A 23,684-nucleotide genomic window follows, 5' to 3' on the forward strand; every position below is an offset into this window, starting at 1 on the left:
GCCGACCCAGCACGGAGCTCAGCCCAACCCGGAGCGCGTCTCTGCAAGGGCTGGCCAGCAGGATTGCTCCCGGTGCCCTCGGGAGCTCGGTGCTGTGCCGACAGCTCCCTGCCCGGGCTGGGATTTCTGTTACCTGCGTTTGCTGGATGAGCAGCTGGTGATCACAGTGTGGACGGTGGATCTCGCTGATCTTTTCTTCTCTTCCTTTGCCTCCCCAGGTATCAGACCGCTCAGTTGTGGCTCTCGTTCCCAAACAGACCTCTTCCTACAATATTCCTGCCTCTGCCAGTATATCCCGGACATCTATTAGTAGATACGGTAAGAAGCAGAGTGAAGGGCCTGGAAACGATGGCTCACAGATAGTGACTGGGCATTGCTCCTGCTGCACTGCACATTTTAGAGCCAGCCTGGAGCTTGCAGCTTTCCTTGAGGAAAGTATCTTGATGGGGCTGGTATTGAAGCTGCCTTTGTTGCAGGAGGGCAACACCTTAAGGGAATTAGGTGGGGACAAAGCAGCATCTTCCCCCAAAGAACCACACCACCTCAGCCAAAATGAAAGTACGTTCATGTGCCAAGCAGAAAAATGTCCTTGGCTGCTGGTTTTTTTGCAAAGCTTTTCTGTCTATGAGCAGAACAGCAAAAAGACCAGAGAAGCTGAGAGGAGGGAAAAGGAAGTGCCAAGCGCATGAGCAGCCTTTGGAAATGTGGGTCTTGGAAAAGCCCAGGGAAAGGCTTTTGGCTCAGAGGGGCTGGATGCTGCAGAGCACCCATGGGGCTCCTGCTGCAGGAAAGCAGCTTTGTGCCCCTCGCCTGTAAGCAAGACTGCACGAGAGAAAAGCCTGATTCCTTCATCTATTTCTTCTTTAAGTGGAGGATCCTGAATTCTTAGCTAATGGGTCAAAAATGGGTAACGGCAATCTTAACTCGGCGTGCTTGGATGTGCACTCCTGGGAATTAATTATTTGCATAATAGCAGGGCTCGGCACTTCACAGAGGGTCCCTGAAGACGCTGCAGCCTGAGTAAATGAGTCTGCGAGGTGCCAGGTGTGCATTTATAGCACTAAATCCACAATAATGGTAATAATATACTTCCATAAAAGGCAACAGTGGCAAAATCTCTAGTGCACTGATCTTTCGTTATCTTTCATTTTACAGAGTGTTTTACAAACGAGAGGTCTCCTGACAGGCCCATCTCCTCCTCTTGTTTATAGCTCCCAAAATAATGGTTTTTTTTCTCGAGCAAAGGTTCTGAGGAGCTGTCCACAGGAGAGTCCTTAGGCAAAAGCCAGGAGAAAAGGCATTTCTCCTGGCAAGGTGTAGTCCACCTGACTTCCCGTGCTTCAGGTGATGGAAAAACCGAGGCTGGGTCACACAGCCTGAGTCCTCAGTGCTCATTGATCTATGTCAGATGGAAAAGCTTTTGCAAACTACCAATATGAACTATCATTGCTCATGTTAAGATTAATACTTCTAATTGTGCAGACAGAATTTAAATGAGATACTTATTTACTTCCCCCATTATATATCAGTACAGAGCTATATTTAAAAATAGAATTACTCGATGCTTTCCTAGCTGTCCCCCTGTCTGTCTCTTTAATTATATCAGTTGGAGTACTCATTTATCTAAGCCTTAATCAGGGATGAAAATCTAGCTAGTTTGGTAATGACTTGCGTATTTCCTTCGGCTGATTTATGATTGATCCCCTTACTCTCGATGAGGAGGGTGAGCTGTGAATCGGAGGCTAAACTTGAGAAAATGCACAAGGTTCCCAGAGAACAAAGAAATTAAGTAAAAGGAAGAAAAACCCAACAACACATGGTTGTGCTGTTCAGCCCCATATCTCGGCTTGAAGACACCGTGGATGGGATCCAAGGAGGCACATTCTTTGGGAAGTTAAATATATCTCACATCCCTCCATGGTTTCCAAGCAATTAAGGGAAAAACCTTTGTCTGCTCCCCTTCAAGCTCCCCGTTCCTGCAGGACTGGCCTCGGGCTCTGCAGTCGGTGCTCAGCTCGAGCCCTTTTTGCTCTAATGAAAACCTCAAGAACAAGGACAGCAGTTTCTTCTGCCCTTTGTGCTGATTCTGCCAGGCAGCTTGTTATTATTTACAAAATACTGATTATCAGGGCTCCAGTGCTGCAGGAATTGGTGCCCAGGGTTAATGTGCATGAGCTGTAACTCATGGAGAAATCTTGTATGGACCTGCACTACCTGTTCACATAAGTAAAAGAGGTGAATGGAGCAGAACAGTCCCATGTCTGAGTGTGAAAACAGAAAGGCTTGAGTCTGAGGAACTCTATTCAGAGAAGACCAACACATATCTTTGGCAAATGCCAAATTTTGTTGGTGCCTAGGTTGTATTACGTTTCATTACTCCATAAAAATCCAGTGCAGATGATTTTGGCATTCGTGAACACAGCGGCATCACTCAGAAGAGACAGGGAAATGAAAAAGGGGTTTGGTTTGAGCGTGACCGACTTCTCTCCCCATCATACAGACTCCACCTTCCGCTACACCGGCAGCCCCGACAGCCTGCGCTCCCGGGCCCCCATGATCACCCCCGACCTGGAGAGCGGAGTCAAGGTCTGGCACTTGGTCAAAAACCATGACCACGGAGACCAGAAGGAAGGAGACCGGGGCAGTAAGATGGTGTCTGAGATCTACCTGACCAGGCTATTAGCTACAAAGGTAACTGCCATGCATGAAATTCCCTTGGGAAATGCATAGGGACCCTTTAGGCACACTTGCCGGGTGTCCTGTGCAGTCCCTAATGGTGCTCAGCTCCCAGGGCGTGAGGGGACTGTCCCTGCCAGGCTTTCCCGGGCCCCAGGGGTTGGGTGGCTCCTGGAGCAGCAACAGAAACAGAGCCCAGATTTCCTCACACTGCAAGGTGATTGCTGCAATACTTGATTCCTCTGCATGGTTTTAAAACACAAAGAGTTGGAGAGACGCAGCACTGCCTGTAAATACTTAACTGGTTTCCTTGGCCAGAGAGAGTTTTCCTGCCTTTCACCATGTGTTCATCACTGTAGATAATGCAGATTTGCTTTTGAAAGCAAAAGAAATTGTTTCAGGTTAGTAACAAAGAGCAAGCGCGGGCGTGAGTAGCTGCAGGCTGGAGCGCTCCCCCGGGGTCCTCCAGCAGCGCAGTCAGCGTTCGTAAAGACCCCGACCTGACTTATTCCTGCGGGGTCCGTGGCAGCGCTTTGCAGGGCCGTGCAGAGCTGGCGATACCATCTGGCATCCCCTCCGACCACCGCTGCTTAGCCAAGCGTGCGCCCGTCCCTCCCTTCACCTTCTCGGTTGCTGCTCCCATTAGGGTACGCTGCAGAAATTTGTGGACGACTTGTTTGAGACGCTGTTCAGCACTGTGCACCGCGGCAGCGCGCTCCCACTGGCCATCAAGTATATGTTCGATTTCTTGGATGAGCAGGCAGATAAGCACGGCATCCATGACACAGATGTGAGGCACACATGGAAGAGCAATTGGTAAGAATGGAGGAGGAGGGTGGAAGGGGGGCAAACCTCAGTATTGAGCAATTACCTGTGTCCTGGGGAAAAACAGAGATGGGGAAGAGCTTTGGGAAGGCTGGGAACAACCAAGTCCCGTAGCTCCAAAGCATGAGATGTACCACGAAGCCACGCTGATGCTTTCCAACCAGCACCGCCTCTGCCCCCGTGCAGATGTGGCAGTCGGGTTTGATCCTGGTTCGTGCTGAGCCCCGTGCATACGCGAGCTGAAACCCCGGTGCAGTGTTAAACCACGAGCCTGGCTATCTGCGAGTCCTCTACCCGGGTGGGAGCTGGGCACTAGCCTCAGGCCGTAGATCCACACATCTGGACTTTGGAAATCACTGGCTTTGCAGAGCCGGTCTGGTAGCTGGAAGCAGGGCTCCGTGCTTGCACCACCCTGCCCGTGCAACCGTGCTGTGGCACGAATGTCGGTGCAGGCTGGAGGGGGAGATCTCGGCGAGCGGCTGCACCTTCCCCATCGTTTTGGGCAGCAGCTGGAGCAGCTGGGGAGCGGGAGAAGGGGGCGAGGGGGGAAGGATCCAGCCCCGCATGAGGCCAACGTGGACTGCAGCAGGGTTCAGCTTTCTCCGAACAATGGGAACTCTCACGTCTCTGCCTCTGCTGTTATTTTAGGATTAAAAGCTCCGTGGGTTAGAAATTTACCTCTCTGAGGAAGGAAAAAAAGCACAACAAATGGTTGCTCCCTGAAGACTTTGCATTTTCCCCCGGCTCCCTCGTGGTTTCAAAGGCCTCTAATCATCACGGCTGCCAAAGCTGGGTTCCCCGCTAAGGCTGTGGGAAGCTAAAAACAATTTATTGAAAGCCTTAGAAGAAGGAGTTATTAGGATAAAAACTCCAGAATCACAAAAAAAGATGAGACTTCGTAAAGCAATAAAAAGGAAAGCGCTGACCAGCAGAGTTTGCTCTGCCAGAGCCATCAGACCACACGAGCCCTGGTCCTTCCTTCTGCCCCGGGGCTTGGGGGGCTCGGGAGAAGGGCGAAAATTCGGTCTCTGAACTAACAGCTCTGCTGAGCACTTCACTTGGCTGCAGCGTTCCCAGAAAGGGGATTTTGGTGGGGAGATGGGAGAAGGCTTATGCCACTGGAGCAGGTCAAAGCAAACGGGGGCTTGGAAGGGAGAGCTGGGGTAACGGGGAGCTGGCACTGCCAGGGACGCGGCTGAGCTGCTTGCCTGCAGTGCAGCAAGAGTTAAGGCTGAAGTCTTCAGTGCAGCTAGCTGGATAGACAGAGAGAGCTGAGACTTGAAAGGTAATAGAAAGCAGCAGCTGTTTTTTTGATCCTGCTATACAGCCGAAGAAAAAAGGAATAATAATTCCCCTTTGATTGCAAAGGCCTCGGGATTTGGGGACAAAGCCTCTGATGCCTGCTGCACCGCTCGCAGATGATGGACTGCGGAGTGGCCGGGCAGCGGCTGATTAGCGCGGGGGCGGCAGTGCCGCTGCCCCGGGCCCAGCCCCGTGCCGCAGACTCCCACTCTAACCAACTCAGTTTAATGGGCTCCTCGCGGAGCTGCTCACCCAGCACCGCCGAACGCTGCTCAGCCCTGCCCTGGCGCAGGCAGCCTGCCCTCGGCGCCTGCTGCCCGCCTGGCTCTCGCCTCCTTCGCCTTTCCGTGCAGGATCAGACCCCAGAGCGGCTCCCGGGGCGCGCAGGGCAGCGGTGTCCAGCCCAGGCGTTGCGGGACCTGTCGCAAGCAATCCAGGCAGGACTGGGCTAACTGGTGTTTGAGGGACCTGGCCCGGCTCCTAGTCAGATTATTGCTGCTTCCCACCATTTGTATTCTGCTTGGGAACACAAACTGCAGCAAGTGTCCTTTCCTAGCCTTTGTCTAACATTTAATTTTGTTTCTTGATTTCCCTACAGCCTCCCTCTCCGATTCTGGGTGAACGTCATCAAAAACCCCCAGTTCGTGTTTGATATCCACAAAGGCAGCATCACGGACGCCTGCCTCTCTGTTGTGGCTCAGACCTTCATGGACTCCTGCTCCACCTCGGAGCACCGCCTGGGCAAGGATTCCCCCTCCAACAAGCTGCTGTATGCCAAGGACATCCCCAGCTACAAGAGCTGGGTGGAGAGGTGAGCAGCAGCAGCATGGGTGCTGGGCTGGTCTGGGTGCTCCGATCCTGTCCGACCTCCTGCGCCGAGCGGTTTTGCTCTCGGTGGCCGATGATGCAGCAGGGTGGCTCTTGCAGCGAGCTGGTGGCACAGCTCAGCCCTACTCAGCATCTCTGCTCGTATTTTCAACTTGTTACAGACCAGGATCCTGTTTTGCTAGATGTAAGCATAAAGCGAAATGATGTCCTTTTCCCTGTGTTGTCCTAAAAGTGGATTCATTACCCGGAGTGCGATAGATCAATCTCACACACTCAGGAAAGATATTGCTTTTTATTCGGGCCTGGGTGCTCAGTGGACTTTCCACAAATCAAGCACACCAGATTCATCAGGTGTGTCCCTTTTGTACAGTAACAACTGCATCTAATTTATTGAACTACTCCTACCTAGTACATATTCAAACTCTCTAATGCATATGCATAGGATCGTATAACCATGACACATCAAATGCCTCCTCCGCATGCGCGGGGGTCTCGGGTGGTCTTCGGTGGTCGTTCGGGGAGGTATCCCCTCCTCACTTTGACCGCTAGGTCGCTCTGTAGTGGGTCAATGGTTCCTTTTTCTGCCAAGAGGAACGCACCGTCGATCAGGAAGAATAGAAAGGACCAGGATGATCTTGGCTACTTCTCTGGGTATTATTAAAATTGTTTGAAGTTGAAAATGATTAACTAACTTAATTTAAAACAGGATTTCCTATATCTGACATCACCTGCAGAGCTTTGTTGAAATCCCAAGGAGAAGAGGGGCGTTTGGAGCCTTCGTGTTTCTCACGGCCTCCCTTGGCCTCTCCTTCCCGCAGGTATTACGCAGACATCGCCAAGCTCCCCGCCATCAGCGACCAGGACATGAACGCCTACCTCGCCGAGCAGTCGCGCCTGCACTCCGTCGAGTTCAACATGCTGAGCGCGCTCAACGAGATCTACTCCTACGTCAGCAAGTACAGCGAAGAGGTGGGTGTCCCCTGGCGGGGGGGGGGATGCACGTGCGGCGTGGGAGAGGAGCCGTGCTTCGGCGCGGCAGCGGGTCACGCAGCTTTCCCCCTCGCTGCCCCCCCAGAGCTCCTTCCTCCTCCTCATCCTCGACGCAGCACGACCGTAGCTCGTGCCGCTGCTGTCCCGCTCTGTTCTGTTCACACGCAAAGAGGTTCAGGTCCTGGCCGTGCCCGTAGCATACTTCCCAGGAGGATTGAGAGCTAAAATATTGTGGAAGCGACTGGATTCCTCAGCCTTGGCATACGCCCAGTGCAGCCCACTCCTAAATGCAGTGGAAAATCATCATGACCCAGTGAAGCTCCCCAGAAACATCCCTGTCTTTTGGGAACAGTGCGGTACAAATCCCATGTTGCAGTGACGCAGACTCCTGTTTGCAAAGAATCCCTGGCAGCGTGAGCTCCTTTAATGAATGCATCACTTGAAACCAAGTTCTCGCCATCTGTTCCACCCCTTCATTTCAGTGTAAGAAGAACCTATTTTGCAATTATGTCCGTTAAAAGGAAGGGTTTTGTCATTTAATTGCATGTATGCATTTGTGATACAATGCTACAGCTATTTTCCGATTAGGGCTTAAAAATCTCATAACTTTCATGCTAAACGAGACAAGAAATGTGGAGTCCAAGGTACAAAAGCGGGAGCGATTGTGTTGTGCGGGTAACGTGCACTGAGCAGTCCAACAAATCAACGAGCACGGCTGCGGCATGGCGAAGCGCTCGTCGCGTTGCGTTGCCATTTGTTATTTAAGTTTCACACATCCGCATTTCAAGTTGCTCACATCTTGCTGCCCACCCACCTCTACCACCCCCTCTCACACACTGACTTCTGTCTCTTTTTTTCTCCCTTTTTATGTTTTCTATACCAGCTCATTGGGGCTTTGGAGCAGGATGAACAGGCACGTAGGCAGCGTCTGGCATACAAAGTAGAGCAACTTATTGGTGCCATGTCTATTGAGAGCTGAAGAAAGGTTGCGGTGCTCACGGACGGCAAAGGGCAGAGGATTGCACGGACTCTCGGGAATTAAGAGGGAGAACAAGCAAGAAAGGCGCCGGACACATATAAATACCAAGGCTCTTCTCGGGGGAGCAGAGACTGGCCCAAGGACTGACTGTGTTCAAAATCATATAGGATCTGGTTTGAAAAGGCAGGAAGAGAAAAAGAGAAAGCATCTCAATCAAAGTCAAATCAAGATGGATCATTTTTTCGAGCATACATAGAAAGAAGGAGCCTGGAAAGTCTGGATGTCTCCATGACTGCTGCTTTGCATGAAAATTGTTTGATGTATATTAGAAAATAAAACTTTATTTAAAGGTTTTTTTTTAAAAAAAAAGAAAAAAAAGGAGAAAAAAAAAAGAAATAGAGCAAAAACCACAGAGGCCACAGAGATAATCCTGGCAACAAGGTTCAGCTCTGAATCCTGTCCTCAAGAGACTCCTGAGGACTCGGCTCAAGCATTCTGCGAACGGACTCTTACGCCAATTGGAAAGTTTGGAAAACTGAAATTTTCTTCTTTTTGGGATCTTATAAAAAATATGAGCACAAGTTTGCACCACACCTTTTTACACAAGTAAAATAGCAGTTTAGCCAGAAAATAGTTCAGTGGCTGAGTAACTTATAGGCACTAGAAGGAACTTTACCTGAATTGCAAAACCATCAGATCATCCGACCTGTCTTGAAATCCAGCTTTATCTATGTATTTATATAGTGTCAATATATCTATATTTTTTTTAAATCCCATTTACCGTTGAACAAGGAAAGATCTGGTTTTAAATGCTTTCCCCTTTTCCACCCCTGTTCCGCCTCGCCGGGCACCGGTGCCGCCGCGGTGATCCGGCAGCGTCCCGCGCGGCGGCGTGGCCGCGGTGGTGCCCGGCCACAGTCGGCGCGTTGCCGGTTTCTGCAGGTACAATTTGCGCAGAAGCGACCGGCTGCCCTCTCCCCGTCGGGCAGAGCTGGGATGAAGCCTCCTTGGTTGCGTTTTGGTGGTAGTTTCTGGCAGCCACCTCTGATTTCTTGCAGTAAAAACCAACAAACCCCCAATGTTTACAGTGAGCGATACTTGAAAAGACTCGACGTAGCGAGATGAGATATTTATTGCTTTTCTGTTTGGCTTGCAGAGTTGATCAGCACAGGCTCCCTTTGAGTTTCTCTGCTAGCATTCGTGGTGTCGCCCGGGGTCAGGCACAGGACTTGTATTTCCACTGGGGAGGGGAAAGAAATCTTTGCTCTAGGCAAGGGAAAACCTTAACCAGCACTCCACAGGCCAGCTAGCACTGTCGTCTTGTCTCTGTCTCGGCGTCTCATTGTGATATTTGGTTCCTTGCTGGCCCCGACAGGCACATGTTCTTGTGGCCAGTGACAGGCAAATGTTTGTGAGTGTTATTTCTTTCAAAGACACCAAAGCTTATGTGTGTCCCTTTGTAGAGTGCCAGGAGGGGAAGGAATGCTGTAAATATTTCTCTCTGTAATAAATATTGATATTTGTGCAGGCTGCAGTGGGGAGGACAGGGTGATTAGGTCTAATGGAAATACAAGTATTGACTGCATGAGCTTGGCAGTGGCAGCAAAATAGCTCCCGGCTTCTGCTCAGCCCTCCCAGGCAGTGCCATGCCAGGCTGGGAGCTTAGTTTGCAGCTGGTGTGTGTCGAAGGAAAATCCATTTTCATATCCATCCCAACTCCTCCACCGTTCTTGCCCAGAGGAGCCCGGGAGGGTCACCGCGGGCTCCCTGTGCACTGGGAGAGCTGCCGGCTTTTGGTCTCGAGACGCAGTTCTAAGGGGAGCCAGCAACAGGGGAGGGGAGAAGCATGTAGAGAAATACTCAGGAAACTTGTTGTTTTAATGACCGTTCAGTAAAAGCCATGCCGAGTCCGCTTTCTTTTGGTAATCCACTTTTGTGAGTTTCTCTAGGCCCTATTAATACTCTGGAAGAAAATACTAATGATAATGATCAACATTGTGCAATAAGTTCTTGACATTTACAACAGCCTCAGCCTTTTAACTGGAGGGCTTGGATTTACTGAGACATGGAGACAGCTGGCAGAGACAGAGCAACTGAAAGCAGAGCAGGATTCGTACTGCCTGTTGTCGGGAGAGTTCCCTTCCCAGGGATCCTTCTCCTGCGCAGTGAATCTAATTTCAAAGACAGAAAATGTGCAAAGGTCCGCGTTGTCCTATTAAAGTCTGGCATCCCAGTGCCGCGGACGTGGTGAATGAGCCGTCATTGTGGCAGCCGCCAGCCTGCCCTGCTCTTTGCTGCTGGTGTTACAGGGGATTGCAGAGTGTCAGGTTTTGAAATCCTCCAAGGCTCATTTTTTACAGGTTTCTGTTACTGCTTTTCACAGTGATCCGGCATGAAGCTTATGTGAGTGGTTTCCAGATCTATATTCTAGTTGTGGTCATTGTTTTGGGTATTCAGATCGTTCACCAAATTCTTATGGTACTCTGAAACCCAAAGAAAGCATTCCAAATGGCTTCGAGATGGTTTCCAAACACTCCTAAATATTAGTCTGAATAGTTATCTCTGCAGGATTCACAAAATATGACTGCTGCCCAAAGCAAAGACCTGGCTTTTCATCACCTGGGTGCTGGTGAATGTGTGCTTGCCCTACAGCCCGCGTCAGGCCCTCGTGGTCCTCTTTTCTTCACATCTATTGGAGAGGCTTTTGCGTAGCTGCTTTTAAGCCCACTTTCCTCCTCCTGCTCTCTACCTTCTGGCCAGGAGCATCCCATAAACGAACATTTTGTCATTCCCCCCTCCCCAGTATTTTCTCAGCAAAGGCGGAGGTCCCCAAGCATCCCCTGGGTACCCTGGCAAGGGGTTTGCTGGGCAGTGCTGAGGGTGGGTGCTGCAGCGACCCAGCAGCAATGCCAGCGATGCCGGTGACCAGTCTCTTCCACGTCTTGGCTGCTTGGCTGGTTTGCCCTGTAACAGCCTCTCCCCCTTCCCCTGGCAGGAGCCTGGGAAAGGGCCCGTAAACTGGGATTATCCCGGAAGGTAAAGATGAGGGGGAAAAAGAAAAAGAATTGCAGAGCCCGGAGGGATTGGTTTGTGAGCAAGGATTAAAAGAATCCAACGTGTCCGTGCTGGCTAAACGCGGGGTCTGTATTCCATGAATACACCAGCGCGCCAAGCGGAGAAGGGGACAACAGTTTATTTTCTGTGCTGTGGAAGGAAGGTGAGCAGAGGAGAAAAGGGAAAGCAGCAGGAGCACTTTGCAAACCAGTAAGCTATTACACTTTTGACTGACTTCCGAGGGAAGCAGCAGAAACATCTCTTCTTCCATCATCTGAAAAGGCTTTAGGAGGATGGCATAGGGAACAGCATGGTGCTGACTGGAAGGGGTGGCCTATAAATAATCTGCCAAGCGTCTACTTGTGGTGGTCGACATGAATTACGGATCTTTACAGGCAATTATACAGAATGAAGCAACATATCCCCTTGGGGCAAAGTGCTTGTAATCTATTGCCCTGTTTGCATCCAACTTTTCAGTTACTCCTTTGGGAAGAGGAAGCCTCAGATCTCAAAATGGCATTTTCTTCGCACTTGCAGCAAACTGGACTCGAGGTTTGGTCAGGAGGGGGCAGTGACTTTGCCTTAGATGAAACGATTTCACATCCCTCTCATTGCCCCCTTCCTCCTGCAAGGCCAGTTGGTGTTTTGATTCTCCGGTTCACTTCGTTTCAGGTATTTTGACATCAAAGTGGGAGACGTCACTTCCCGGAATCTCTCTGCCTGGTGTCACTGCTTAAATAATTCCATTTAATCTTCTGCTCATGAGCTATCAAAGCACCCACTCCAAGGGGGAGCAAGGTGCTAATCAAATGCTTCTCCACCTTGAAAGCCTTTATTAAAAACCCATATACAAGAGTCTAACTTATAGGCAAGCTTGTCTCCGCATGAGCCCTGCTGTGGAGCAGCCCACCAAAGTACAGAGGATGTGGACGTCAAGTGGTCCACGCTTTGCCATAAAGGATGAATTTATGTTTAAAGGAAGGCAGAAGAGATCAGCACAGCCAAAGTGCTGGAGCCCCAGTGGGATCCAGCACGGACCAGTCCGCAGCTGCGTGAAGACCCACCACGGGAACCAGCGCTGAGAAATAAAACCGCAGCCACGGCCTCACTGCTGGTGGGCAGCAGCATCCCCGGCAGCACGCGTGGCGGGGAGGTTTCTCCCCAAAAGCGGCTGGACGTGGCCGTGCCGGACGGCAGTGCCTTCCCGCAGAGTCTCGGTGCTGCGACACAGTGGGGATGGCGAGGGCAGCCGCTCGACGCGGTGGCAACAGAGACCTTCATCACAGCAGTGCCTTCAACACACTGTCTTAAAATCCTCACGGCCCGTCCCCACGTAAGTTCTCTCTCCTACCTTCAGCTGGACTTCACCAAAAATGTTGTAATGTAGGAAACAAGTTGGGTGGGTGTGCGGAGGACAAAAGCAAGAGGGCTTAAAGCTCTGGGGTTGCGTCCCTGCACGCTGCCGACTCTGAGCGCCTCGGTGTGAGTCGTCTAAGTCTGCCTGGAAAGGGTCAGAGCGCTTCCCTCCTCCGGTGGGCACGACCTACAAGCGAGGTCTTCTTTCCAGAAGTCCCACGCAGCCAGCGGGGATGAGGAGCGCCGACCTGCCCGCTGCCCTCGCTGTCCCCCTGGGCAGCAGGTTGGCAAAGGGCAGCGCAGCTCCCGGCACGGTCCCTGTGATGCTCCTGTCCCAGCCTGTGCCTCGAACCTCTTCCCTGGCAGCAGCCCAGCCACGTTCTCACCGGTCGCTGGCTCTTCTCCATCCAGTTTGCAGTGCTGTCAGAGCTCACCTGTCACGGGGACTCAGCTCGCCAAACTAAATGAAACTAAAATAGACTGACTTGAATAAGCTGGGACATCAGGGGAAGCTCACGAGAGACTGTACCCTGGAGAGAAGGAAAAGCGTTCAGAGAAGGATAAATAACTGACATCAAAGATGCATTAAAATGCCACAAAGCATTCAGCCATCCTATTTCAGAATCGCATTGGTACCATAAACCGCAAGCCAATAACGCAGGGAGCTGCGACGTTGTATATAGTTGCATACTAGGTAGAGCTAGGTGAGCAGTCCCGTCTGTTTAGTGAATGTGTCTTCGGTGAAAACGCCCGCATCTCCCCAGCCTCCTCCCAGCCTTCGCCCGAGGCCACTGAGACCGGTGGGTCAGAGGCTGGAGGCAAAGCACTGGTGACAGCTATGAGGCCACCCAACACCCGTATGGATGGGATGGTGGTGTGGGTTTTTTTTTATTAAACATTCTGTGGGAAATAATCAGAGTAAAAGACACCAGTGTACACTGCGAAGAAGGTGCCATTCAGGATCCGCTGAGCTGAGCAACCCTGAATGTGCAATTTAAATGTAGGTCAGCCAGATTAGTTTTGAAGGGGAAGAGGATGGGAGTCCTCAAACCAATTTTTGCTGCCTGGAAGGCTTTGCGCAAAGCCTCTGTTTGCCATGAAAAATCCCCAGCTTCGGGCAGAGGTCCTGTTCTGGGTAAGGCACGGCACAGAGGCCAGCATCCCAGCCGCAGGCGGTACCTATTGCCTTCCTGGCTCCTAGCAGAAAACTCTGGGTCTCCGGCACGCATCCTGCAGCCCAGGGTGCTTGCTGGGTGCCGGGGACCGTGCCGGGGGTGGGAGGTGGGGAGGCGAAGGCAGTGGGGCAGCACGGGACGGCAGAGACCAACTGCTCCCGTGCTTGGAAAAGCAGCTCCTCGTCTCGCCCGGGCGTCTGCGCTGACGTTGCTGCTGCGGTTGCAGCGGGAGCAGCTCAAATGCAGCTGAAAGTGTTTTGGCCGTGCGGTGAGCACGGCGGTGTCTGTGTGCTTGTTCTTTCAGATCTCCGTTTGCCCCTGTGTTACCCATTCCTCTCCTCCTTTCTTTGTAAAAGTGGAATATAATACTGTTCCTGCAGCGCATGAGAACATGCTCAAAAGACCTGCAGGGTCCATCCAATTGCATGGACAATATCCCAAACTCTCTGGGCCTCCTGAGGCTGCTGAATCAAACACGAGATCTCCCGTATGGCCTTTCCTTTGAGATTTTTAATACCTCTATTTCAAATAAGCTTGGAAGTTTATGCAACAGCTTCTCCATCAGATGTTCCCATCTCATGGACTGAGCAGCAGAAAGGTGCACCTGCAAGAGGAGCCGTTGGAAGGAAATTAGCTGATGAGCTGATTTTGCCACGTTTTTTCATAGCTTCAGAAGATACTGCAGTAGGATGTCCTTCTCTTATTGATGAGTGTTTCTGTGTTAATGGCACTTTGGGGGCCGTTACGAGAAGCGGTGGGAAGCAACAAGGGGAAGGGAATGTACAGGTACTAAAACTTCTGGAGTCCCCAAAAATGTCACAGAATGTAGAGGTATCAGCCATGGAACAGATTCTGATTTCTTCTGCCCCCCTCCTTAAAATAAACACATGCCAGCTTTAGGGGATTTGTGTATTGGCAGGAATAATGAATTGATTTGTATCCGTACCCATTCCACCGTATCGTTCTCTGGCTCCGCCCCTCCCCGTTATACTTGACACACTGGAGTTCTGTATTATATTTTTTTTTAAGATGATTGTCTGTTTTTTGTTGTTTTTACAAGTGTTGTGGAAAAAATGTAAGAAAGTTTAAGTATTTAAAAATGTTCCAAGGAAAAAGGGGGTTTTGTTATTATTCTAATATATTATTGTGTACCTATTGTAAATATGAAACACTCCTATTTTGCAAGCCAAGGACTCACTTTGTACTGTTGTTATATATAAATAAAGTTTACTGGTTAAAAAAGCCCTCCTGTGTGGGTCCTTATTTTCTAACATGTGGTGTGTGGCATTTATTGTAGAAGCTGAGTATACTGGTGAGAAATATTTACTCACTGAATCACACCAGCAATAAATGGGTAAGTGGAAATTTGGAAATAACGCCTGCCTAGCGAAGCCAGGGGTGCAGCTGGGCTGGATGGGGGTCTGGGATTGCCCCTGGCCTCCAGCCTTTGAAAAGAAACTTCTACCTTTGCAGCAGGGAAAGTTTTTCCAGGAGTAAATGAAAAGCAAAGTGCGGTAGATGTGGGGAAGCTCTGAGGGAGAGAGCGATGCTGCTCCACGAGCGGGGCAGGTGAGGCTGTTGCCGTCCTCGCTGGCCTCTGCTCTTCGAGAGCTGTCAGCGCAGAGTTTTAGCATCGTTGCTAAACGGCCTCAAGCTCAGAAATGTCCCGTGAGATGTGCTAGTTCATCATCTCAGACAAAGGGGTCGAAGGGCTGAGCTGTCTCTCCGAGGAGCCGCGGTCCTTGCAGGCAGGAGAGGGCACGCAGGCAGCCTCACCGGCTGCGGGAAGCACTGGGCACTTCCACTCCAGTTCGGGAACGAGCAGGCAAATGCTGTTTACAAATAAAAAGCCTGGAAGAGTTCTTCATGGTTTCCCCTCCTTGAAATTATCAGTCCTTAAGGTAAAATGCATTTGCTTCCATTTCATAAATTCAAGCTAACGTTTTAGCAAACGCTGAGAGGCATCTGCTGAGTGGTAGGAATCAGCAAGTGACTTCTTCAGCAGCTGTCTGTCAACTTTAATGACCAATATGGTTGCAATTACAGCAATGAACTTTCTCTAACAGCCCAAAATTACTCTGGATGATGATAAGTGACAGAAAAATGGAGACCCTTAAGGAAGCATTAAAAAAGAAACATGGGGATCTGGAACAAGAGGTCTTACTGCTTTTTCTGACAGATCTTAGGGTTTTTTTCTTTCTAAATGAGGTACTAAAAGGGATAAATCTAACCCAGAAGGGGAAGGCATGGCACACTGTGGATCACAGCAGGGAGTTCTGTGCTGCCCCAAGATGTAGTTTTTATACAGACATTTGACACCAAGTCTGCTTGTTTTAGTGTAGTGCTAATAGGGTGATGGGAAGCTACTCCTATTTGAAGCTAATGCAAATATATCATGTCAGTGTGGCAGTCTGCTCCTCCGGCAGGTCATTTTATCTTATTTTCCTCAAATTGAGAGCAAAGCTTGACATGAACCTTAGAAAGGCAGTTGGGCCACATCCTGCCATCTCCCACTTTGAACCAGTAGATTTTAACCCTGGCAGATTGATCCCATGGGCTCTCTCAGCTCTGTTGCTGGTGGTCCTGTAATCATTCCAGTGCTGAACTGGTCTGTGTCAACCCAATATTGAGTGAATTTTCACATGATTTGTGAAGTTAGGGAACAGAAGAGGAGGTGATTGTTTTTCACTTGTGCCTTGGGTTAGCCTAAATTTATACCAAGAATAAAATATGAACTGAACTGAGGTTCCCAGAGCTTTCCTGAGGGCTGGAGGAGAGGGTAAGGTGTTTTACAAGGGACCTCCGGAGATGCTGATCCCTGTGCTGACTTGCTTGTGGCCATTGCGTTGTAGTAGAGACGCTGGAGGCAGGCAGCAGGACAGCTGCTGGCAGGAAGCATTTCTGCTCCATGTGCCACCTTTGAGAGGTTATTGACTCCTCCAGCTCAGCAAAGGGAAAAGAAATTTCAACGTGAATTGACAGCATTGACCATGGGGTCATTTGTATTCATCTGCACCTTGTTAATATAGTTAATATAATAAGTATACTCAACTAAAAATTACATTTTATCTGGCATGCACTTCACAGGGCTTTATTGGCACTGACAAGGTCAAGTGATGCTTAATAATGGTTATATAAAATGCAGATGGCTTAGATTCCTCTATCATTTCCTATGTCCAGTGAGTGTAGAAGAGTGAAGAGCCACAAACACCCTTCGGAAGGCATCACTAAAACAGCAGGTTTGGACCTTACTTGGGTAAGGTTGTGGGTCCCAGCAAATGTCCCTCCAAAAGGCTGCTGTTACAGCGTTGAGCTGGGGTACCGCAGCTCTGCAGACCGCCTGGGGCAATTTTTCTCTCTGAAACAGCAGCAAAACAGCTTTGAGTTTACTCCCCCCCCCAATTTTAGCTTTGTCTGGGCTCACCCTCTGCACCCCCTAGGCCAGCTTTTATTATTTCACCTTCTGAATATATGAGATTGCCCAGTTGCTTAATCACCGTCACTCTGTAAATAGTGGAAAGAGTTTTGGACATCCTGGTGCTGGCTTTTCAAGCCTGGTTATCAGGGTGAGCTAATGGCGGTGACACTTTCAATTATCAAATACAATCATGGCATTAATTGTTTAAATTCCAGCATCTTTTCTCTTCTTAGAGAATGCTAGTGAATGCTTGGCTAGAGGGTGACATAATTGTATGTGATCAGACAGTTATCTTAAACTGGCAATAAAACCCACAAAAATCTCTTGCTTTTTATTCCAATAAGCACGCGTGATCTTGTTACATCTAAGTGGCTAACTCATTTGTAACGGAAATTTAGTTTCGTGTTGAGTGGACACTTCACTGCTTAAAATGGAGCACATCACTAATAACCATGCTAAAACTCCTCCTCCCTAATCCTGAATTGTTTCGTGGGACACTCAGGCCCCCTCACCATGCCTGCTATGGTGGCACATTTCCCCAGGTGCCGGGTGTTAATGTTGCTAGCGGGGGCTACTGATCTGACATTAACGGGATGAAGAGTAGCTAATTAATTTAGAGCTCTTCCAGAAGAGAAATCTCATATCTGCTCCAGTATATAGATATGTTTGTGCAGACAAGTTTATATAAAATAATGTGGAAGTATTATAACACAATATAAAATAGATGTACAGCATAATACAACGTGAATGTGTCTATATCTATTTGTATCAAGAGTACACCCCAGGGTTCATGTTAAACTTAAAATTACAAATATTGATGCCAAAATAAAGGATTTGTTTTTAGTTCAAAATAATACTTATGAAAATGGAAAGCACTCAGGCTTTATTGTCGCTTCATAATTAACTCCAGTGAAGGAATCTAATTACAAATGTTCAATGCTGCCCTATGGCAAAATGTCTGAGAAAATGGAAGGAGGATGGCCAGGCTTAAATAACTCAGGTAAAAATTAACTCCATGGTAATATTTGATAATTAAGAATGGCTCTATCAGCTTGCCTGGGTATTAATGAATTGGGCTGTTCTTTTCACATTTGATTACTGGAGCTTTATGACTGCCATTTTGCCCTTATTGCTCCTGGAAATAAGCTTGTCTATGGCCTGAGCACCAGGAATAATGTTTGCGGGTTTATAAATAGATCCCGTTCGTCCAGACTTTCTTCAAGGCAAATTTTGGAGCTCCGTAATTGGGTCCACATGGGGTTGTGCATGTGTCCTTCCTCGATGCTTCGAGCTTATCTCATACCATCTCTCTTTTGGAGGAGGCTGGGGAGGGAGCAGGAGGCTCTCTTAGCAGTATGAAATACAAAACATGGGGTTTCTGCTTTGTAACTCACTTAAAGCAAAATCAGCAATGATTATTATAGTTTGGAAACTCTCCTTTGCCGTGGTTGCTTTGCTTTGCTCAGCCCTCACCAAGAGCCATGGGCATTTGCCGTTCTCCTTGCAACGACCAGGAGCTCACCTCCATCCCCTGGTGCGCAGAGCTGCCTCCCCGGCAGCACCGGCCCTGTGGGGAGGGGAATGGGGGGGTTGCTCTGGGGATGGAGACCCCCTCCAGCTCCCCCACCTCCCTGCCACCTTCGGCAGGCTACGGGCTAAAGCAAAGAGCCCAGTACCGGGACCTCCAGCTCCATAGACACAAAAGCTGGAGATACCGCAGCCTCCCGGTGTTTCAAAGCAATAAATATCCTCCGTTTACTCCTGCAGTGGGGAGAATTATTCTCCCCTGTGGTTCGCTCCCAGCTTTGCTGCTGCCTTGCCATGTGAGCAACCTGCCTCTTTCCCCTCTGAAGAATACAACAGAGCCACTTCCCACCCCTTACGCAGTTGTTGGGAGACTTAATTATATTTTGAGAGCCTCAGATGAAAGGCACCGCACAAGCACCGGAGACTAATACATTCATTAGCCGCGTCCCCGCTGAGCGCCGGGGTTGGCTCTGGACACACGCGCCCTTGGTGCTAAGGCGGCAGCGGGCGGCCGAGGAGCCGCTGGGATGCAGGACAGGGCTGCACCGAGCCGGCTGGCTCTGCACGGCCACATTGTCATTCTGCTCCAGCCGCTGCTGGCCGCCTGGAGAGGAGAAAGCATTTTCTCTTTTGTTAGCACTCAATTAGGCTGAGCTTTGAGGAGAAGATATAAATGCCTAAAAGTTCTTTCTTTCTTTTTTTTTTTTTTTTTTTGCTGTGTTCAGCTTCCACAAAGGGAAGTGTTGGGATGATCTCGGGGGGGGGAGAGTTGCTCTTGCATGAGTTTTTAAGCATCCTTTTGACGTTCATTTGATTTTTGCAGCGGGAACCTGCAATCTCTCTGAGCTCGCCACAAAGGCATTGCCTCAGGCTGTACAGGAGTTTATAGACTAGGTCACAGACCTCATGCATATTTTATATGTGCTCAAATAGCATTTTAGCCTATGACAAGCACAGGTCAGAGCGCCAGCACCCTGCCCGGGAGGGAAGTGGCTCAAGGCTAGTCACACAGAACAAATACACCAAACAAATAGATCAAGCACCAGAAAAAAACTCAAATCCACTTTGGGAGAGAACTCAGAGTATTGCTCTGTGTGTGGCCTGGCCTTTTTGCCTATACAGGTAGAAGCGGGAGGATGGCCCAATACTTCCAGTAGGATTATATGCTCTGCTGGCTGCCACACTAGCAGCAAAATAATGGCCCTGGCCAGCAGCTCCTATCATGCTAATGGGTGAGCTTCACCTCTCCCACTACAGATATATAAAAGAGATCAGTGTTTCTAGAAGCTAAGTCACCCCAGCTCAGCTAAATCACCTTCCAGAGATGCTGTAATTCCTTGTCTGGTACACGAGAGCAGTATTCCTCCCGCTGGGGCAGGAGCCGGAGCAGCAGGGCGCTGTGGGGGCTCAGTGCGTGCTGGCATGGCAAGGCTGTAGGGAATGCATCCACAGTGGTCTCAGCACTGTACTAATTGCAGGTCTCAAACAAATACCTCATTTACACACACACACAAATAAATTGACTGCCTTTTGATACGGAGCTGTTAAGTGGGGAGCTCTGCGGGGCTCTCGCTGCCAAGGATGCACCTCTGAAACAAGGCAGAATCTCTTTCTCCATCTGCAGAGGAGCAGCGAGGAGCTGGCTGGTGGGGAAGCTGATACCCCAGTGCATGGGCTGGAGGATTAGCAGGTTGGTAATGGATATGGGTTGAGTAATAATCTGTGGAGTGATTAATATGGATATGATTTTTGGATTAATAAGGATGCAGCAGAGCTGTCTGCTCAGGAAAGATGTTCGCACTCACCAGTTTGAATGCAGTGACCGTTACCTTAATGCTGTGATTAAATCCACATTTAAGACACCTCATTAAATTAGACTGTAAGAGTGAATTCTTATAACCCGCAGCAAGAAATATATTCAGGCCTCGTGCGTGAAGAATGCAAGAAGATCCCTGGAGAGCCTCTGGGAATGTGTCTTACAGCTGCCATGGGCCAGCCCAGCCTGGCACGTAACCCTGCACCCAGGCACCGCTCGCAGGTGTTTCTCTGCCATCTCCTTCACCGCCGTCTTCGGAGCTGCCGCCCTCCGGCACGGCTCCTGACCGTGGGCACACAGACACGAGTCGCTTCTCTGCAGCTTTGTTACCTTCAGTGAACTCAGTTCCGCTGCAGAACGAGCCTCGAGCAAAAGCATCTACTGCGCACCTCAGGTGTGGGGTTCCTGCGATGTTCTGAAGCGGATTGAGTTTTCCCATCTCTGCTGAGCCCTGAAAACAAGGGTGTCCTCCTCACTTCAAAAGGGGGTTAAACATACGGATGGATCCCTGACCTGTCTGGAAAGCACTGACCTAGAAGGGAAGGAGACTTTCAACTGCCTTATTACCTCCCCTGCAGCTCAAAGCTACAGATCTCATCCCTCTCAATTGCCTTTCACCGCTCTCAGGATGAAAGCGGTCTTTGGCAGAGGGGATTTGAGAAGCGAGGGACTGCAAAGCCTTTCCTGCCCTCGCTCCGGTGCAGGCAAGCACTGCTCCCACCCTGCGAGGAGCGAAGGGGACCCACGGCTCTGCCCGAAGCCGGGGTCACCCTTGCACACGTGTGGGCGCACATGCATGCGCCCTCTGCGCGTTTGTAAAACAATCTTTTTAATTTTCTGGTTGGCTTGGCAAACCACAGCTGCTCCTTCCTCAGAGCTCCCGAGCACATTTGCACAGGTTCCCATTTACATACAGTAGGGCTTTTAATTTCCTTCTCACCGCATGTTTCGCGAATAAACCGTCTGAAATACTGCAGATGGCTGGGATGGGGAGCGGAGTGTGGGATACTGGGGGGGAGGATGGAGCCGAGCCCGCAACGTGGATCACACACGTTTCGCCTAACGGCAGAGCCCAGGTTTGTTGCAGCTGCCCCGCGGCGCAGGATTACGCGAGGGTTTGCTCTCCACTTATTTTTGCTTTAACTCAATGGCTTAGGATTTACCGAGACTGAGCCAAGGTGCTTGAGTATTAATTGATTCTTGCTGCTGAGTGCGGCTCATTAAACAGCAGCTTTGGGGTGTAACTGGCAGCTCACCGAGGCAGTAATGAGCAGCACAAGAGGTCCAGGACTGAAACTTCTCTCCTCCAGCATCTGTTATCACAATTACAACCCAAACCCCCAGCAACAGCCACCGAAGGTGCACGCACCCGCACAGAAAACCCTTATTAAGACCAACGGCTCCCCCCGACGCCCCCCCGTCAGGGAAAAAGCCGGGATCGCTCAGTTCGCAGCCCCCTGCGCTGGGTTAATTCCCGGCCCCCCCGCAAACCCGGGGGCCGAAGCAGCCCCGGCTCATTCAGCGGCGAAACCCCCGGGGGGGGATGCAGGCTCCCCCCGGGCAGCGTCATTAGCATTCTGGAGCGATTAATACGGTACAATTTGTGCATATGGTGTAATTACGGGGATCATTTCTGCACGCAATTGATGCTAGCGGAGCTCGCTTGCTGCTGGTCCCCCGGTTCCCCGGCGCCCCGAGGGGCAGAAGCAGAGAGCGGAGGAAGGGGGGGGACACGGACACGGACACCCACCGGCACCGGGAGAGGGTTAATGCGAGCGAACAGGGAGCAGGGCAGAGCAGGGGGGGTGCGGGGCTGGGGGGTGCAGGGGGGGGATGCTCCGTGCGGGGTTGCTGGGGCGGGGGGATGCTCCAGCTCCCGGCGGTCTGTCTGCCATCTAGTGGCTTTTCCAGCTTTTTTTTTTTTCTTTTTTTTTTGCTGGATGCCCAGCTCCCGGCGCAGTTCCTCCGGCGCTGCAGATCACTCCCGAGATGGGGCAGAAGTGAGGGGCTGGCCAGGGTTCGGAGGGATCAGAGGGACATAAGGCAACAGCAGATTGCACAGGATTAGCGCTTGGTGGGGAGGTCGGTCGGACCTTTATTTGTGAAGCACTTTTCTGTATCATCTCGTCTGGTTCAGCTTTTCGTTGCTTTTGCCTTGAATATGTTCCTGACCCCGTGCACACAGACAATGAAATGCAATCCTTTCCAGTTAAGAAGATGTCAGTGATGAACTCAAGAACAAGGGGTCCAGCCTGACTAATTATCTGAGATGATGTCCTGTCTTTGCAAGACGGTTGTGATCCAGTATGCTGATTTGTAGCTATGAAGCAGGGCAAATGGTAAACAACAACAACAAAAGAAATCCCAGTCTATACGTAGAGGCAGTGGATTGTAAATGGGCTGGCTTTAAAAGTATCTGAAAAGCTTGTCCTGGTTGTAAATGCCAAACTGGGGGCTGGGACATAGCTCTGTGTTTTTCTGCTTCTGAGCTTTAGGGATATTGCCTCGTTTGAAAAAAAGTGCAGAGAAGTGAGAACTTACTTACAAACTCAGTGCCCAGTTTAGAGGTTCTGTGGTGTGGTCCTTACCCCAAAACACTCTAGAGACTTTCGATCGGTCCTTTCAGTTGCCCCGATGCTCTGCACCCTGCAATATCAGGAGCTGGGCATATAACCCGCAAGGGGCAGCCCCTGCTGCAAATATTGGAGTGCTGGGAGAGATGACCCTGCTCCAGACAGGCTGGGAGCCCCTCCGGAGCACAGGGCTATAGCCACGGCTCTGCAAGGACCGAGCAGAAGTGACACTTGTTAAATGAGTGGGATAAAAGTGTTTTCCAGCAAGAGGGTCTCCATGGGCCGCTCTGCGCACGCATGAGCACAGGGATCGTTCGGCTTGTCTCTGCCCTGGCGATGGCTGCTTTTCTCTAGTGAGTGACGGGACCTTCCGCATTGAGTTGAAAACAGCTTGAATTCCCTGAAGGGAACATGCTGTATAAATGTACAAGAATCTTATTTCTAGCCTGGCTTTGTGGTGTTGTTAGCAGAGGCTCTGGAAGGCACAGACATCAGAAGAAATGTGACCCTCTTAAAGGCGGCTGATGATGCAAAGGTCAAAAAAAAGTGATTGACGAGGAGAAAAGTACATGCTAATATTTCTCCAAGAGGAAAAAGAATTACATATAATGGGTGTAATATTCAAAAAGAGCTAGCACATATGGTGAGTGATGCCAGCATTTTAAAGGCACTTAAGCCTTAAATTTCCCCTTGATAAAAGTTATGTCACTCTTACACAGTGCATCACAGTGACATGTTTTATGGGCAAAGTGTCACGCAAACATACCCAAAGGAGAGCAGAAATGCCAGCGTAAACAGCAATGCTGCAGGAGCAGCAGGCGGGGTGTAACCAGCTCCCTGCTCAGGGCTTGCAGCTCTCGCCAGTGGAAGCCTCTCCTGCTTCTTGGGTGATGGCCACTGCAGTAGGTTCCTCCTGAAAGGTGCTCGTCAGAGGTCTGGGGAGAAAGCTTGTGCCTGCTGCAGGGGTTTTTTTGTCCATTTTCCCACAAGCAAGAAAAAACAAATTCCTTTTTCTGCTCTGCCTTAGGCAGTTACCAGCTGGTTTTGATCATTATCAACAGTATCACACCCTCAGCTTGGACATGTCCAAGGGTGGGACCCTTGTAGATCCTGAGCTTGCCTTTTGTCCAAGCTCAAAATTTTTGTGTCAAAGTTCTGTATTGCG

At 50.0% G+C, this 23,684-nt stretch overlaps 1 protein-coding gene across 2 annotated transcripts in view; it reads left to right on the forward strand.

Moving 5' to 3' along the window:
• PLXNA2 (plexin A2) overlaps positions 1 to 14,429 on the forward strand; it is a 189,235-nt gene extending 174,806 nt beyond the window's left edge. For both annotated transcript variants that reach the window (XM_069771712.1, XM_069771711.1), the window contains exons 27-32: positions 219 to 318; positions 2,501 to 2,691; positions 3,323 to 3,492; positions 5,402 to 5,614; positions 6,450 to 6,600; positions 7,505 to 14,429. In XM_069771712.1, the coding sequence (XP_069627813.1) occupies positions 219 to 318; positions 2,501 to 2,691; positions 3,323 to 3,492; positions 5,402 to 5,614; positions 6,450 to 6,600; positions 7,505 to 7,600 (921 nt within the window). In that variant the 3' untranslated portion in view covers positions 7,601 to 14,429. The remainder of the gene's footprint in view (positions 1 to 218; positions 319 to 2,500; positions 2,692 to 3,322; positions 3,493 to 5,401; positions 5,615 to 6,449; positions 6,601 to 7,504) is intronic.
• Positions 14,430 to 23,684: the final 9,255 nt, after the last annotated feature.

This window comes from Haliaeetus albicilla, chromosome 26, assembly GCF_947461875.1.
Source record: "Haliaeetus albicilla chromosome 26, bHalAlb1.1, whole genome shotgun sequence".
In the NCBI taxonomy this organism is placed as follows: Eukaryota; Metazoa; Chordata; class Aves; order Accipitriformes; family Accipitridae; genus Haliaeetus; species Haliaeetus albicilla.